Source organism: Serinus canaria, chromosome 1 (assembly GCF_022539315.1).
Source record: "Serinus canaria isolate serCan28SL12 chromosome 1, serCan2020, whole genome shotgun sequence".
In the NCBI taxonomy this organism is placed as follows: Eukaryota; Metazoa; Chordata; class Aves; order Passeriformes; family Fringillidae; genus Serinus; species Serinus canaria.
Genome location: NC_066313.1, coordinates 27,750,589 through 27,767,355, shown reverse-complemented (window position 1 = coordinate 27,767,355; position 16,767 = coordinate 27,750,589). Strand labels below are relative to the sequence as shown.

The following is a 16,767-nucleotide window of genomic DNA, read 5'->3' as shown; positions in this document are numbered from 1 at the left end:
TTCTGAACACTGCAATGACCACCATGTCTTAACTCCCTCTCCAAGAATGCAACCCAGTTGGCTGAAGATGTTTGTGCCTTATAAGAGACGCCCTTAACTATTCATACAATATTACAAATACAGCCCTTACATACAGCAAAAGTGGGGACTTTTCTGCCCATCTGTTTGCTCAGTTTCTTTGCAGCTTTGCCTTCTTCTGACAGAGGCAATACAAGAAATTCATGTGCTTGTGCATTTCTGTGGCCAGAGCATTTATGTTTCTGTTTGATGGGTGAAAAGAAATCCTTCCCCTTTCCTGGAGTGTCATATCCAATAGACAATAATTGCCCAATAGACAGCAGTTAAAAGGGCAGGTATTTCAGGAGTAACATGGCACAAACTCAGGACCATTTCCAGGGGGTTCTGATTGGACAGAGGGATGGAGGCTCTGGACCATGTTGCTTTGTGTTTCAGGGAAGAATGATGAAATCATCCCTCCAGCTGTGGCCATCTTTTCCCCATCAAAGCAGGAGATCCAGCAGAAGAGCAAGGCCACGCTGGTGTGCCTGGCCTCTGGTTTCTACCCTGACCACCTGACTCTGGTGTGGAGGGTGAATGGTGTGAAAAGGACCGAAGGGGTGGGCACAGACGAGTCCTCCACCCAGAATGGGAGCACCTACTCACTGACCAGCCGACTGAGGATGCCAGCCTGGGAGTGGTTCAACCCCCTGAATCGCTTCGAGTGCGTTGCCAGTTTTTTTCAGAATGGAACAACAGCATCAATTACCAAATTTATCCATGGTGATGCTGGTGAGTAAAAAAACATCTCCTACCATGCTGTATAAGAGAGAAATCAGAAATCAAAAGAGCAAGTGTTATGCTCTGAACCACATCTATATATAGCTTCCATACAAGGTGTTCTTCTGGCACAAATACATACCTCAGTATCTAGGTATTAGCGTATGTCTCTTCCCACTCCTGGGCCTTTGTCCCTGTCTTACCATTCTACATCTAGAGTTTCTTCAGGTTTCCAATGAGAAATCTCTGTAGTAGAGTAAACTGCACAGTATCATAAAACACCAAGTGCAGTAGGAAGAATGAGGCAGTGTTTTATAAAGTGACACTTCTAAAATCTGTATTCTGTTTGCTCTGAAGAGACACGTGACTTTCAGCTCATTTTTGTCTTTCAGGTTGTGCACTCACAGAAGGTACGTGTGGCTTCTCACAAAAAGGGAATTTTGCCTCTTCTCTCAGGCGATTTTCAGTGTGCATTTTAATGCCACTTTTACTGACGTTAACTACAACGTGTGGGAGATATCTGCTGTAGGAATAGCTTCTACTTTCTCCTGTAAGTGATTTGTATGAGATATTGAACAAACAAAAACAAAAGAAGAAAAGTTCTTTGGAGGGCTGTTTATGTATCTTGTATGTAGCTCAACTTTGGGGGTTAGCTCTACCCTATGACTCTTTCTTGAAAATAGAAGAAATCATGGTGCCTTCCTGTAGACTGTAATTTACTCTTTATTGTCTCCTCCAGTACTAGAAACTCTCTTCCATTGGGAATATTCTTGCTCAGCCCGGCAAGTAACGATCCATACTTATCCAAGTGATTCTGACACCAAGATCCAGGATATGATATTCTGAATCATATCATTCTGATATCTCCCAGTATCAATCTCAAAAGAATTCCCACAATGAGTCACATTCCGCTCCACACTGCTGTCCTGTATGGAGGATTTCCATATTACAAATTACATTTCTTTCCTCTTTGTATACATATTTGCACACTCCTGTTTTTCCAGAACTTCTTCAATGCTTCAGGAATCTGAAGGCTGAACCAAGACAGATCTTGTATCTCAATTCCAGGGCATCCCCTTAGGAGAGAAAAATCTTCAAGAATAAAACTTCTAGAAGCCATGTTATTCTGGGCTTTGTAAAACTTTCCTGATACATCAGCAGCACTCATAAGGCCACTGACGATAAGGAGACAATATAAAACATTGGTACCTTTTGATTCAGCCTATTTTGCGTTTTCCTAACAGGGAACTGAGATGAACAGCCCAGTTCATCAGTAGGTGTGGAACTCAGTATTTTCCCAGCATAAAGCCAATCTCTGTCTTTCCTCGACTTGCTTTCTCTTTTGGTTCTTTGGGTCACAGTGTTCTGTCCCTTCCTTGATTCTCTGCTGTCAACAGAGCCACTCGTTTGGCTCTAGTTCCTTTATGTTACTTAGCTAAAGATTTCCAAGGTTCTCATTTGATGAAAGCTCCATTAGAACCACCATCTTGTAATGATGATGATGAAGACTGAATGCACAAATACAAATGGTGTTTGACTTGCAGAGTCGTACTTGCGGTATGGGAATTCCCTGAAGCTCACTTACCTCATCCTCTGTGGCAAAGCCTTGGTCTATGCAGTTTTGGTGAGTGGTCTGGTGTGGACAGCCAAGGTAAGTCAGAGTGGCCCTGGAAGGCTGGCCTTTTACTCACTAGTCAAGGTCAGTGGAGGCAGGCAAAAGCTCTTTTTGGAGGTGTGGCTGTTCAGCAGGTGTTCAGGCTTTGTGCAGTTCAGCTTGAAAAATCACAAAGGATGGGTTTCCTCTTTCTGTTTTTCCAGAACTCAAATAAAATCAATGCTATCTAGCAGAGAAATTCCTTCTCACAATCCACTTAAAACCTATGAAAAAGATGAGAATTAGGGATAAGTTGCCCAGAGAGTAAATGAGGGAAATAGAAGATATATCATGCAGTTTTTTAACAATTGTAAAGGGGCTTACACCTGCAGGGAAAATATTAAGCAGGTTTCTGAGGTGATGCAGGAGATATATCTGGTCAAATATTTACAAATATTTATAATGAAGAGTGGGATCAATCTGAACAAATGGGGTAAATTAGACTAACTGCTAGGAAATGCTTTTCATTAGTAAGTTTTTCCTGTGGCGGAAACATCCACGCAATGAGAGCAGCAGAAGTCTCAGCACTTGAGTCTATAAAAGCAGAACAGGGAGATGTATTTGAAAAGTGACCTGGTAGAGCTGGGGACAAGGATGAGGACAATCTCACCTGTATTTTTGGTCCTTTTGCAAGGATATACTGGAAGGGGTAGATTTGTCCGTTTCTGGATCATAGACAAAGAATCAGAGAATGGTTTAGGTTAGGAAGGACATTCAGAGATTACCTCCTTCCATCCCAGCCTGAACTGGGCAGGGATATCCTTCCTTAGACCAACTCGCTGGAAGCCGCATGCAGCCCGGCCTCAAACACTTCCTGGGCTGGGACAGGCACGGCTTCTCTGGGAAACCTGTTCCACTGTCCCAGCACCCTCACCAGAACCAATGTCTTCCTTTAGTCTGAAGCTACCCTGGATCTGTTTAAAACCAGGGCTCTTCATCCTGTCACTGCAGGCCTTGGGAAACCTCTCTGTTTTCCATAAAATTCCCCCACTGCTGTACATGGGAAGGCCCCAGGGAGGCCTCTCCGGAGGCTTCTCTTCTCCCCTCTCCAGAGGGGTTTTTCTCTCAGCCTCTCTGCCCACCCTGAGCCCCTGTGACTGCTTTGTGTGGGCCTCCTTGGGACCTGCTCCCTCATGGCCATGGGTTTCCTGGGCTGGGGTCTCCGGAGCTGGACACAGACGTGCAGGAGGGATCGGGGGGATCACATGGGCCCGCTCTCTGCGCCTCCTGTCCAGGTCCCTTGGTTGGCATCCCTTCCCTCAAACACACCAGTGGCCACACAGCTTGGAGCCATCCGTGAGCTTGCTGAGGGTGCACTTGATCCCAGGGACAAAGAGACACGGATGAAAGTTGAAACAATGCTTTTGGCCCCAGTACAGACCCTTGAGGGAAACTGTTCATGACTGACTGCCACTTGGACATCCAACCATGGATAGTAACTCTTTGGGCAAGGTCATCCAGCCAATTCCTCTCTTTGCTTCTGTTGTTTGGTGGTTGTAGTTGCTAATTATACTCCTTTATTGTTCTTCTAATTTTATCCCATTTTGTTTTCAATTAGACTGGTGTCAAGTTATCGAGAGAATAAATGAAGAGCCCCTGTCATCACATCAGCAGGAACATGACAAGTTCGCTGCCTTTCCACTGCAAAATATCAGTTCTTTCGTGAACTTCTGATATAATTTTTTGTCATTATCTGTTGCCATCCTGTTCTTCATTATTTTGTAATCTCTGCTGAGCTTTCCCTGTACTTCCATGTCATATTTAAGTTATCATATTTCATTGTAACATATCTTTAAAAATAGCACCTTCTCAATGCACAGAGGGTGAGAACTCATCTCCTTGATTTAGGAATAAAGTTTTGCTTCTTTTCTTTTGAAAAGCATGAGTAGTTGTATTTAAATTTGTTCTTCTGTAGTGATAATGTCCTACCACCCAACTTTCAATGATGAATAGAGCCATGAGGAACTCTCATTAAAGATCATTCACTGACAATCCCCGTAGTAATAACTTATCTGTTATGGGAACAGCAGAGACTCATCCACTACTTCCACTGTGTACCAACAAGCGGAGCAGGGCTGCAGGCTTAGGAGGTTTGCCCTTGCTAGGGTCTGAATTTGAGCCAGAACAGCTGCATAATTCAAAGGTGGCAGAGAAGGAAACAACACTCCAGCCAGATGAGAAGTGACATCCTCTTGGGAGAGGCTTGGCAGCTGCTTTTTCTCTCCCTCGGTTCTTTTGTGGGATTATCTTTGTGAAGACACCACATGCACTGTGGCAGTGAAGTAAAATTTGGGGAATAGATGAAGAGTCACCTAACATTTAATCCATTTGTTTCAAAGGGATCTGATGTCATACTTGAGAGGAATCTGTCATACCTTTATTCATGTCATTAAAGAAAAAAGCTGCATCTTAGTGCTAGAGGACAGATGGGTATAATGCTGTAAAATGCAGTTGCTTCTCCTGCTCTGTGTTTGTCACTCTTTTAATCTCCTCAAAGCACTTCAGGAGAGGGGAAAATACCCTACTGAACCAAGAGATTTATTTGGTGTTCTGAGGAGAGAAATTACCTAAGTAGTCTCATGGCTGCTTCAAGCAAAACACCAAACTGTTTCCTAAAAAACACTTTTTACAATATTGATTCAAGGGGTCTTACATTCACAAGATGTGAACTACGTGGTCTAGGAAAAGGTGTCCCCTTCCTCTTAAGAGAAGAAAGAAAAGGAACGTTCTCAGCCATTGGGAATTGTGAGAAGGTTGTACAAAGGGGCACATTTCAGGGGGTATAACAAAGATAAACAAACAGAGACATCTTTTGATTCTGATGATGGGCTCTTTTCCCAAGATGCCCCATTATTCGTGCTCTGTGAAGTTAGAATAGACTGGAGCAGAGCAGAATGGAGTATTAAAAAATAATTCCCGCTCAGCCTGAAACACATTAGGATTAATAGAATTTCTTAGGACATTTGGTGAAAATGGCTGCATTTATCAGGGCTGTCAGAAGAAAACCCAGATCAATCTTGTCCTCACACACAGAGATGTTCAGAGTGGTCATGGCAGAACTTGGTCAAAGTGAACAGAGGACAAACTTGGGCATAGGAATTTTGGAGCAGACAAGCTGTGGTGGTAAGTCGGGACATAATTAAGCAATTCTATTTAAGTAAATAATTAGGCAAATGACAGAGAGTTCCCTTTAGACTCTGGAATAAGAAGAATATTCCCACACTGAATTCATATCTCTCAGTCACTGAAATTGAGACCTAGGTCAGCAATCCAATCCTGTTCTTTTCCAAGCTTGCCACAAGACATTTAATTCTCATTCGCACACACTCCTGCAACTATACATGAAATTTTGTTAAGAGAGCACTTTAAAAGAGAGAAACATACATATCTTGGTTCATATAATATCTCCTTTGTCTTTTTTGTCTTTTGAATTGACAGTATATTTAAAGGAAAGCTTTTGTCCACCAAGTGTGTTTTGTACAGAGGATGTTTGTGATGGGGCTGATGCTTAGGTCCAAGGAGAGAAGCAGAATTCTGCTCTGCACCCATTTGTTGTCACTCCTTCTAGCCATACAGGAGACCACTTTGGAGAAAGTGATGTCTTCAGGGTAACATTTATGTAAGTCCACTTCTCTACAATTGCACTGTGTCTTTTACAGTTTTGAAGAGAACCAGCTTGTGAGAATGAAAGTGGGGCATTTTAGGCAAAAAGAAGGAGAGACTGCCAGGTGCACTAGACAATAGATGTAGCAAGACAAACTTGCAATGAACGTTTAAAGGAAAGAATTAAAAGGATAATTAGGAATAGTAAGAAAATAGAGTGGGAAAAGCGAAGCAAGAATGTAAATAAATAAATACAAAACTCAGAGACAGGGTAAAAGTATGTCATTGAGAGATATAGAAGAGAATCGTAGCTGTAGTGAATGAGAAACAAAGGGAACCAGAGTGTGTTTCTGTAAAACTGTGTTTGTGGTGACCTTTTCTGTGCTCCATAAAGTATAAACGTAAGGCTTAGTAAATGTGGAGAGTCTTTCTGGGGAACTTTCATCCACTTTGCATCTCATTGTTTTCTCACACCACAAGTTAAACCATTGGTAGTTCACAGTGGAAGCTCACACAGGACTAAATGAAGAATAGAGTCATACATTTTTTGTTTAAATATTTCTTGCATAGTTGTATGAATAATGCAGTCTAAGGTAGAGGAGCACTTGTGAAGCTTTGGAAGCAGAAGACCTGAGAATGTACTAGCCAGGCAGAATTTGGAGGCCTAGAGCAGAGGTCCTAAAGGGAGTTTCTGTCTAACATAGAGTCAACAGCAAAGGAAACCATCTCTGAACACCTCATCAGAAAATGGTACCTCAGAATGAGAGCAGGTGATGTGCCAAAATGCGCTGGAAAATATCTCTTTAGGGGAACAGCAGTTAAATTTTACCAAAACAGGATGCGGTTTGACATTTACTCAGAAAACCATTTTGATAACATATCAGCCTCTCTTACCACAACACCACCCCAGCTCCTCAGGACAATACACAGGATGTGGCTTTCTGTTCACCATTTTACAGCTGGGCCGAAAAAGTGACACATAAACGGTCTCATGAAAGCGGTTGGGTTTTTTGCCTCAAGTTATCACAAAATCTTCTTGTTACTCAAGTCAGCAGATGGGTCCTGCATGTGCAGCTGCTCTTTCTGTTGTGCAATGTACAAAAAAAAAAAAAAGATTTGTGGTTTTGGGGAAGTTGCTGACCTGCTTTTACAAATTAAAAAGAAGCTCTAATGCTTTTCCTAGGCATCTCAAATCACCAAATCAAGATAATAAAAATCATACACTTGTAGAAAAATTGATGGGAGGAGACTTCTGGAGGTGTCTCAATACAAATTCCTGTTCAAAACAGGGCTAACTCCAATGCTTCAACTCATGTTGCTCAGAGCTTTGTCCAGGCAATTTCTGAATATCTTCAAGGAGAGAGTTTTGACAAAATTTCCAAGAAACATTTTCCATTGTGGAAGCATCATCAAGAGAAAGTACTTTTTAATATGTCTAATCAGAGTTTATCTTGCTGCAGCTTGTTCCCACTTGATTCCACTATAGCTCTCTAAGACTTAAACTCTGGTTAGGCATTTGGAGTCATGCAATTATTAATCTTTTAGTCTTCTCTCCATGATGAACAAAATCAAATCCCTCAACCTCTCTTATGGTTCTGCCCCAATCCCTTGATCATCTTAGTGACTGACCCTCTGCTACACTCTACAGTTTTTGATATCTCTGTTGTAGTGGGGCTGGAGCAGGGCAGGAATGTGTGTGGACTAGAGAGGTGGTATTCCAGATGTAGTCTCAAGGGTGTTTCAACATGTTAATGTACCCTTGCTAATGCAACCAAAAATGCAACTAGCCTTCCTTGCTGAAAGGGCTTGCTGCCTCTTCATGTTTAATTACTGTTATGCAAAGTGGTTCTCCTAGCCAGTCAGCTGATATTTAAAGGATTCACATAAAAGTTCTTTTGCCTCTTCTCACACAGGGATGTGCCTGTAGTCCAATAATTCCCATCCCAATGAAGAAACACTGCACAGTAATCACAAATTGAAAATTTTCTTTGAAGATCAGTATAGTTATCCTGCATGCATGGCAATAGTCCTTTGCCCTACAACATTTACAATATAATCTGACATAGTTCAGACTGGGATATTAATAATATCACAGTGTGGATGCTATGTCTAATTATGGAATCTTCCCATTCTACATCCTTGATTTAAACTTTTTCAAAACAGGAAACACATTATTATTATTATTGTTATTATTATTATTATTATTATTATTATTATTATTATTATTGTTATTGTTATTGTTTGTTATTGTTATTGTTATTATTATTATTATTATTATTATTATTATTATTATTATTATTATTATTATTATTATTATTATTATTAATTTCACAACTAGCAAATTATGCAGGTGACTTTTATACATCACAAGGACCCTGCCTAGTGCTTTTTTTGGTTTAGAACAATTTAAGACAATTTGTTACATTATCACCATGAAAGGCTTACACTAAAGAGTATCTCAGGCTATGACTAATCCCACTGCATCTATTACACTATCTGGGAGAATGGTGGTGATGGAAAGACACTGAAAAGTGCCACAAAGACACTCTTTCGTGCCACGCAAAACAACTTTTGTGGCACGAAAGAGTCTTCATGTCAAACCAGAAATATCCTGTCAGGGAGAGGTTATGCAGTATATAAATTTACATTCTCATCCTGTTTTTTCATCCCTCTCTTTTTTTTGTCTTCTAAATATGGATGCTCTCTGAAGCAGTGTTCATGTCAGGATGTAGCTCACACTCAGAAAGATCTATAAGGCCTTGAGAAACATCACAAAGTTGCCTTGGATAAAAAATGCCCTCAGAATGCAGCCACAGAGAGAAGGAATCAACCAGATTAATACTGAATATTGCTGCTTATTCAGTTGTGAGAGAGAGATATAAAGAGATAGATGTCACACACACAGTGGTATGGGATTCACTATGCAGCCAGAAGTAAACTCCATAGTCAGAACAATTTCTGAACAAAGGAAAATCTACACGTTATTTTTTTCTTGAATGTGAATTCATTCCAAGTTGGAATATTTTGACTACCTGCCTTCCCACTTTATACCCTCCATATACATTCAGCTTTTCAGGATTTTGTCTATGCACTTGCAAGCCACAGTAATGACTCCACTTTTGTAATTTTAATCCAGTCTGTTGCATATTAGTTCTGTATAGATTCTATTCCTTCATCATCTTTTGTTCAGACTCCTTTTCATCACCATTGAAAATAGTAATTCTACAGTTTTTGTGTGATTAGGGTACAAGCACAGTGAAAAACATTGTGGTTCAGGAAGGAATCTAGAAGTCACTATCACTATAGAAGTCACTATCTCTAAAGTAGTTCAGACTTGTGTATGTCAGGCAACTGTTCTGTGTCAGGTATGAAAATGTCTTAGTGGACAATAACTTGTGGCTTTATCAATTACAATTTACGTTTATTTTATTTTACATCTGCATTTGGTAAACCATCTTTATTGATTGTTCTGATAAGGTGGAGGATAAATAGCTGATCAGGAAAGAGGAGATCAGCAATTAGCCCGCACTTCAAATACCTATTTTGCCTCAGTCTTATTTCTACCTACTCTTGTTCCACCTTCTCAGTAACATCTGGTTTGTGAGTAGATGGTTGCCCTACACCCCCTTTTCCTGTGCTGGGAGTGGCTCTCTTCAGATGGAAGGTGCTGAAAGGGGAGAGGTTTATGTAAAGAAAGCAAATGACTTTGAAGTGTTGTGTCCAAACTACTGGCACAGAAATAGATGGCTGAGTGGTTCAACTTCACAGACAAAATATCCAAATTGAATTCTGCAAGGTTTGGCCGGTTGGCTTGAAATCCAGCTGAAATGTCACCCTCTTGCTTTAGAGTTAAACTATAGGAATAATAAATCAATTGTATCGCCTTCCCTGGCTGCTGCAGATACCAGTACATAGAATTGTGATCATCATTTTGACTGCATTTCAGGGTAGCATTCTCATCTTCTCTCACCACAAGACTTGGGGTTTGGGTGATTTCGGCTCCTGTAAAACAGAACAAAATGAAAACACTGTAAAACAAGTAAGCCACATTCTCCCAGCAGCAAAGCAGATATTATGGCTCCACTGATTCCTTACTTGTTCCAAAGAAGTACATTGCCACACACAGAGCCGTCCACATCCTCACTTCTGCCTCAGGAGTCAGTGAACCCACCCCATATGACTTATCTAGATCCGTTTCCCCTGCTTCCCCTAAACCAATCTCTGTAAGAGCTACATCTGCACTGAAAAACAAGCTCCTTCCTGCAAAAATTCAAGCAAACACTTTATTTGAAGTGCATGTGTTGAAAACACACAGAAAATTTCAAACTGACTCATCTGGAAGCTTTTCATACTCTACCAATGACAATTGTGGTTTTATTTACCCTTGCATGGTTTTTTACCTTTTGATATTTTGTTTCCAGAATAAACCAGAAAATGTGAAAATGTTTAGTGCAACCAAATAATGTAGTTTCATTTTGTATTTTTAACTGATGGATCTTTTCTTTCAGGAAAAATACAATATCCAGACCTTAATTTTTTTTCTTCTATCTCCACCTGTTAGAACAAGAATGCATGATATTATTTTGGGGAGAGCTTTATATGGGAGCCTGTTGCAGCCTTAGCGCAAAGCCAAAATGAAGGAAAACGGGGTTATTCCTGAAGAAAATATATAACATTTTTTCTTGGCCAGAAGTAGCTGTACTAATTTTTTATATATAATATATATATATATACGTATCTTGCAGGATCCAGAGTGATACCACTGATTCCGACACAAACATTTAACCTGTATTAAGAAGATTGATTGCTGTCCCACCATGGTATTTTGGAGCACAATGGGAGCCATCACACTGTTCAGAATTTGCCATTTATAGCTTTGAAGTCTATATATTACAGCCCCAGAGGCCAGTGTTCACATCAAGCAAGAAAAGATCTGTGCTACTGAAAATATTCCTTCTTATTTAAGTGAAAGGGTACCATCTGGTGGAGTGAGGGGGTGTTTACAGTGATCCTTAGAGGATTATTTTTCACAGATCTTTATTTTTGCATTTGCAGATATTCATGGAAAAGGGACTGGAACTAATGTACCAGAGATATATATGTCTGTTATTAAACTGGAGACTGTGAAATGCTGTGTTGAAAGTGTTGACTCACAAGTACACAGGTTCTTTATCTGGACAAGAAAAATATCAGAGGTGATAGTGAGAATGGGATTTCAAAAACATGATGCAGATGAGGAGGGGAACTAGTGTGCATCGTAGCTGATGAAGTTCCTAACTAGATATACTGTAAAAACTGTCCTAAGATCCAGGTAAACAAGCTGGGAAGAGGAACCTCTTCTCACTCAGAACACAGTTTTCCTCTGGGTTTTACATGGTACAGCAGGCAGAGGAGGTCTACAGCAATGTTACAGGTAAAACCTTTCAGAGCAACATCTAGATTCAAATCCCATGTTGATGTTTTGAGACAAGATCTGAATCCTGACAAACCAGGTCTCTAGTGCACTGTGCTGTTAAGGTATCACAAAGGGATCAATGACTAAGTTTTTGCTACTGTATAAAAAATACAAATTTATAGCTTAGATTTCAGACTCTGTGTTTCATCATAAATGTTGAAGAATTTATTCAATAAATATTTCAGTATTGTTTAAGTATGTATTCACTTAATACAAAGTGAAAGAATTTCAAGAGGAAAATATGACTCACAACATCCTGCTGCACACCAGTGGTTACGTTTAAGTGGTTAAGTGTGGGCAGGTGGAGAGAGCAACATCATCACCTAATCCTGCCAGTGAGTTTGTTGAGGTGGTCTTCCCAATGAAGTTGTAAAAATAAAGGCATCAAAATATCTTACTGGGGCCCTCTAAGCACAACATGGCTGATAACCTATTCACCTAATCATCAGCTCACTGCTGTGACTGGCTTACTTTCTTCTTAGTGGGAATAAACACATGTAACATGGGCTTCACTCTCAACAAATGCCATTATTGACCTTTTAGTCATGTTTTTTTAAATTTTTGTGTGACACTGAAATTACAAGATGTGGAAAAAGTTATAAGTAGCAACATTAGTAGAACTGATCCAGTAAATAGTAATACATCTTTCAGGGAAAAAATTATGTTGTTCATTAAAATAATTAAATAATTTAAAAATTATTTTAAATACTGCACTTCCTCTTTTTTTTTTTTTTGGGGGGGGGTAGGAAAAAATAATTTGTTCGAATGCCTTGACTATTATCCTGTCAGGAAAAAAGACAAGATGAAATGTAGAAAACAGCCTTTTTTTTTTTTCAATTTGTCAAATTTATTTAGAAATTAGGTAAATTAGTTACATCTGTCACCTTCCTGTCACGAGTATCGGGAACATTTTACATGAGACAATACTCACTCCTGTCTGTAAGCCAGCTGTTTCAGACTTGTGTTGTGACATTATTTTTATTTGAGAAAGATATGATAAAGGTATTCAGAATAATTTGCATTTTATATAACCTCTTCTGTGGTCAGTTCAATTTCACACAGCACTTTTGATGAGGATGAGTTACATAGAGAAGGGTTTCAGTGTGGGTTTCAGTGTGAATTTCATACCATCCAGAGATGTAAAAATATTTATCTCATAAATCACAAGTCTCTTAGCTTCCTTCATTGTCAGCAATTTGAATGCTACTCTAATTCAGGGCTGAACAATAGGTTACCTTTCAGGAGAACCCAAACTTCTCGATAGTGTGTCTGTTTCAGAATCCTGAGTGTTGCTCAGTGAGGGGCATGGAAGTTTCAGCACAGCACAAGATTGCTGTCATTCAGTTAAGCCACTGGCAATGTAGGTTTGGTGCTACAGCCCTCCTACTCAAGCCTAGAATTTCAATCCACTTTTTTTAGGATGGCTTCTCTGTTTTTTTTTTTTTTTTTTTTTTTTTTTTTAATTTGAACCAGTTCTAAATTCTTATTGTAAATACAATGGAATTAAGGAATGGACTGTTTATCACAGGAACATCCATTGGTGAGGGTGAGGGAAGGGAAAGAAACTGGACTACTGACAGAAACTTAGTCTCTTCAGCTACTCACAGAGTAAAGGAGATTATTTTGTTGTTGTTGCAGGATCTGCATGTGCTTGGTCATACTGAAGGCTCCTGGTACTGTAATGCACCCCAGTGTTTTGGGGTCTCCTGTTTTACTGATAAAGTGTTTTTATACTCAATCTAAACTTCCACTTGTTTTGCTGCCTGCACTAAAACATGCTGTCTCAACTCCCTGAACTGGTTGTTGGAAGCAGTAAATGCAAGATTGTCTCCGTGCCCCTCCTGGTGGAGAATCAGAGAATCCACCTGAAAAAGAAGGAAAGAGGGAAGGAAAAACAAAAAACCCCAAAACAAACTAACAAAACCAGAGAAAGGAGAAAGTCTTCTCATGCACAGCAGCTCCTTTCTGTTCATGTATTTAGTGAATGTCATGATAAAAAGAAGAAGCAATGGCCACCCAAGGTATCTTTCTTTCCTTAAACACTGATCTCAGATAATTTTCCTTCAGGCATGTAAAAGGTACAGACCAGTTGAATCTCATACCATTTCAGACTTTCTATCTTCCACTGCCTTTTGTCTTAACCTTAAGATTATCCCTAATTTGCTCCAGAGTTCACATACAGCACTCTTACAGATTACTTCCATTCTCCCCTCTTCCCATGTTCTTGCTTTTCTTCTCCTCAATTAAAACTCATCATTTCTAAACAAGTTTTCTATGCCTGTGCCCTTTTGCATCAAGGCCTGCCAAACCTCACAGCTGTGATCTGACTCTGCTCTTGTTAGTCTCCAGATAACAAAGCAACCTTTTAAAATTTCTATTATTAGACCTTCTAATGACTACTTTTGGTCACCTTGTAGGTGTTTAAGTACACAAAAAACTCTCAGGCTTCCCCCACCCACTCATCTGGCCTACACAGCCTCATCGTGCAAATTCTGCCTTCTGTTCTTTCAATCACACAGAGTGAGAGGAATTATACTGAAAGCCTTCCTCTGTTTGGCAATCAACACCAGGATAAAGCACATTCCCACGTTCATCCAGGTTTAGTCTTTCATATCACACTACTCAGAAGCCATGAATATCCTGTCCTGCAGGACTGATGGCTCCTTGGGCAGCTGATCACAACTCATATTAGTCTGCCTCCTATTTTAGCTGCTGGTATCAAGCATGTTGCAGCCCTACTGATCTTTTGCTTCTCACTAATAAACCAGCTGATGAGTGCTTTAGAAAGGAGAGCCAGTGGGAAAACAGGCAGCATTAGGAGTTGAGTGGTGAAAGAGAAAAAAGACATAGCTTTATGCTTTGACATAAAGCTAAGTCCTCGTCTCTTGACAATGCAACTACTTTGGTGGGAAGGAAGATAGAACTGGAAATAGCAGACAGGAGACCAACAGGTGTATTCCCTTAGCCAGAAGAGAGATAGGTGGAGGCTGAAATAGAGAGAATATAAAGTCAAGGAAAGGATGTTTAGTCTACTTGCAATGCTGTGGACCGAGATGCAGCAATTACAGCTGTTTGTCCTTCACCTAAGCAATGCCTAACATTCAAGGTATTGATTTTGTGTATATTTGCTGTCAATGCAGTCAATAAAATACTTTGCAAAGGAAGCAAAAGCTATAGACCTCTAAATTCTCATGTAGGTAAAGAAGCATGCTTTACAGCACAGCTGCAAATAAAAACTAAAGGATGCTGGCTGCCACACATTCTTGAGTAGAAGATACTGCTCATTAACTATTCAACAGTTTACTGAAAAACCAAGGAAAGAAGACAAGTCAGCAAAACCTTAAAACCAGCCTGAAATTGTATTTTATCACATGGTGATAAAAGTATTTAATTGCAGAGTTTTCTCTGGCACATCTGTACAAAATCTCACATATAACGACTAAATAAAATTAATTTCTTTGCTGCCAATCTTACCCATATGATAAAAAAATAAAACCAAAACATTTGATTTTGCAAACAACAAAAAAATAGCATGTAGCCAGGCAGCGAATAAAGTGAGAGTCTCATACTGCAGGACCAAGAAACACAGCTTGTGTTTTATGATACTAGCAGGACTGTATGGGAAAAGGAAGAAATCCTTCTGGCTGATGATACTACAACACAGAGGTATAACCCTACAATATTTAATGTAGCTTTAATTAATGATATAACTATATCTTTGGTAATAGGATGTGATTGAGAAAGAGTACTACTATTTCTATATCTGTCACAACAATCCATTTTTTCACTGCTCAGATTATTCCAAAAATATTATTACATACTGTCTTAAATTACCTAGAAGCTGATTCTGTGAACAGTTAAGCATGGAGGGGAAGGGGGGCTGAATCTCAGTGACATTAATAACTTTTTATGTAGTTTGAGGAGCATGCTCTATCAGGCCACTTTCACTGTGCAACAGTGTACACAAACCCTGCTATATTTCATAACTCCTATTACATCCTGAGAAAATAACTCATGCAGTTAGTTATACTTGCTTGAACACACTTCTCAGGGAAAGAAGATGAGAATAGTTAAGTCCACAAGCATCTTTATTTGTGGTGATATTTGATGATGTGTTGGTAATCAAAGTACAAAGAAAAAGAATCTCACAACATGCTCTGGTTGGATCTATTCTTATCTCAACCCTTCATGCCCCACTTTGGCAAAAAAGGACTGTCTCGGGTTTAAGCTCAGCAGGAGATAAAACAGCACATGGCCACTCACCCTCCCCTTTCCCCCCCACACCTTGCCCAGTGGAATGGGGAGGAGAATCAAAATAAAACATGTATGTTGAGATAGAAGTTTAATAATTGAAAATGAAGTAAAATATAATTTTAGAAAGTATTAATAATGATGAAACAAAGAGTGATGCACTCAGTATTGCTATGCAATTGGTCACCACCCTCTCACCAACTCCAGAGTAGCTGTGGTTCCATGAACTCCCCACAGTTTAAATACTGGGCATGATGTTCTATGGTGTGGAATACCACTCTGCTCAGTTTGGGTCCATTGTCCCAGCTATGCTCCCTCCCAGCTTCTTTTGTGTACTTCCTCACTGGCAGAGCATGAGGCATGAAAAAAGAAAGAAGTCTTTGACTCACGATAAAGCAAAAAACCAAAACATTAGTGTGTAACCAACATCATTCTTTTTCCAAATCAAAGGACACAACTTGGAGGGGAAGATATCAGGGACATGGCAGGGATACTTAAAAAAAAAAATCTTGGTTATACTGAAAGCCATCAAAAGGCATGGCTTGCCATTAAGTGCAGGGACATGCACCAATGCTTGCCCAAATTTATCCCCCTTGAAGGCTGAAACAGAAAAAAAGGACTTACCAACACTCTGGAATGGAGATACCACCTAGGGAAATGAAACTGAAGGAAGAAAAAAAAAAAATTGGGAAATTTAGTGACTACAAGAAAATAGACATGGATTACATCAGGTGCAGCGCAAAGGACCAAAAGAGGCCAAAAGTAACTTCACAGATGTTGCAAAAGTAGGGAAAAAAACAAGGAGGAAGACACAACTTGGAGGGGAAGATAAGAGGGACATGACAAGGATACTTAAAAAAAAAAATCTTGGTTATACTAAAAGCCATCAAAAGGCATGGCATGCCATCAAGTGCAGGGACGTGCACCAAAGCTTGCCCAATTGATCCTCATTGAAATCACAAGATTTCATTTCCTTCCCGAAAGGAAATTAAATTGGATCCTGCCAACACAGCATTGAAAAAGCTAG

General features: G+C 39.7%; 1 gene segment (V, D, J or C); it reads left to right on the top strand.

Annotated features, from left to right (window-relative positions):
- The window catches only part of LOC103825176 (T-cell receptor beta-2 chain C region-like), a 29,348-nt gene extending 25,035 nt beyond the window's left edge, over positions 1–4,313 (top strand). The window contains 4 exon segments of the C gene segment in view: positions 454–789; positions 1,170–1,187; positions 2,322–2,428; positions 3,990–4,313. Of these exon segments, the coding sequence occupies positions 454–789; positions 1,170–1,187; positions 2,322–2,428; positions 3,990–4,016 (488 nt within the window).
- The last annotated feature ends 12,454 nt before the right edge of the window (positions 4,314–16,767 follow it).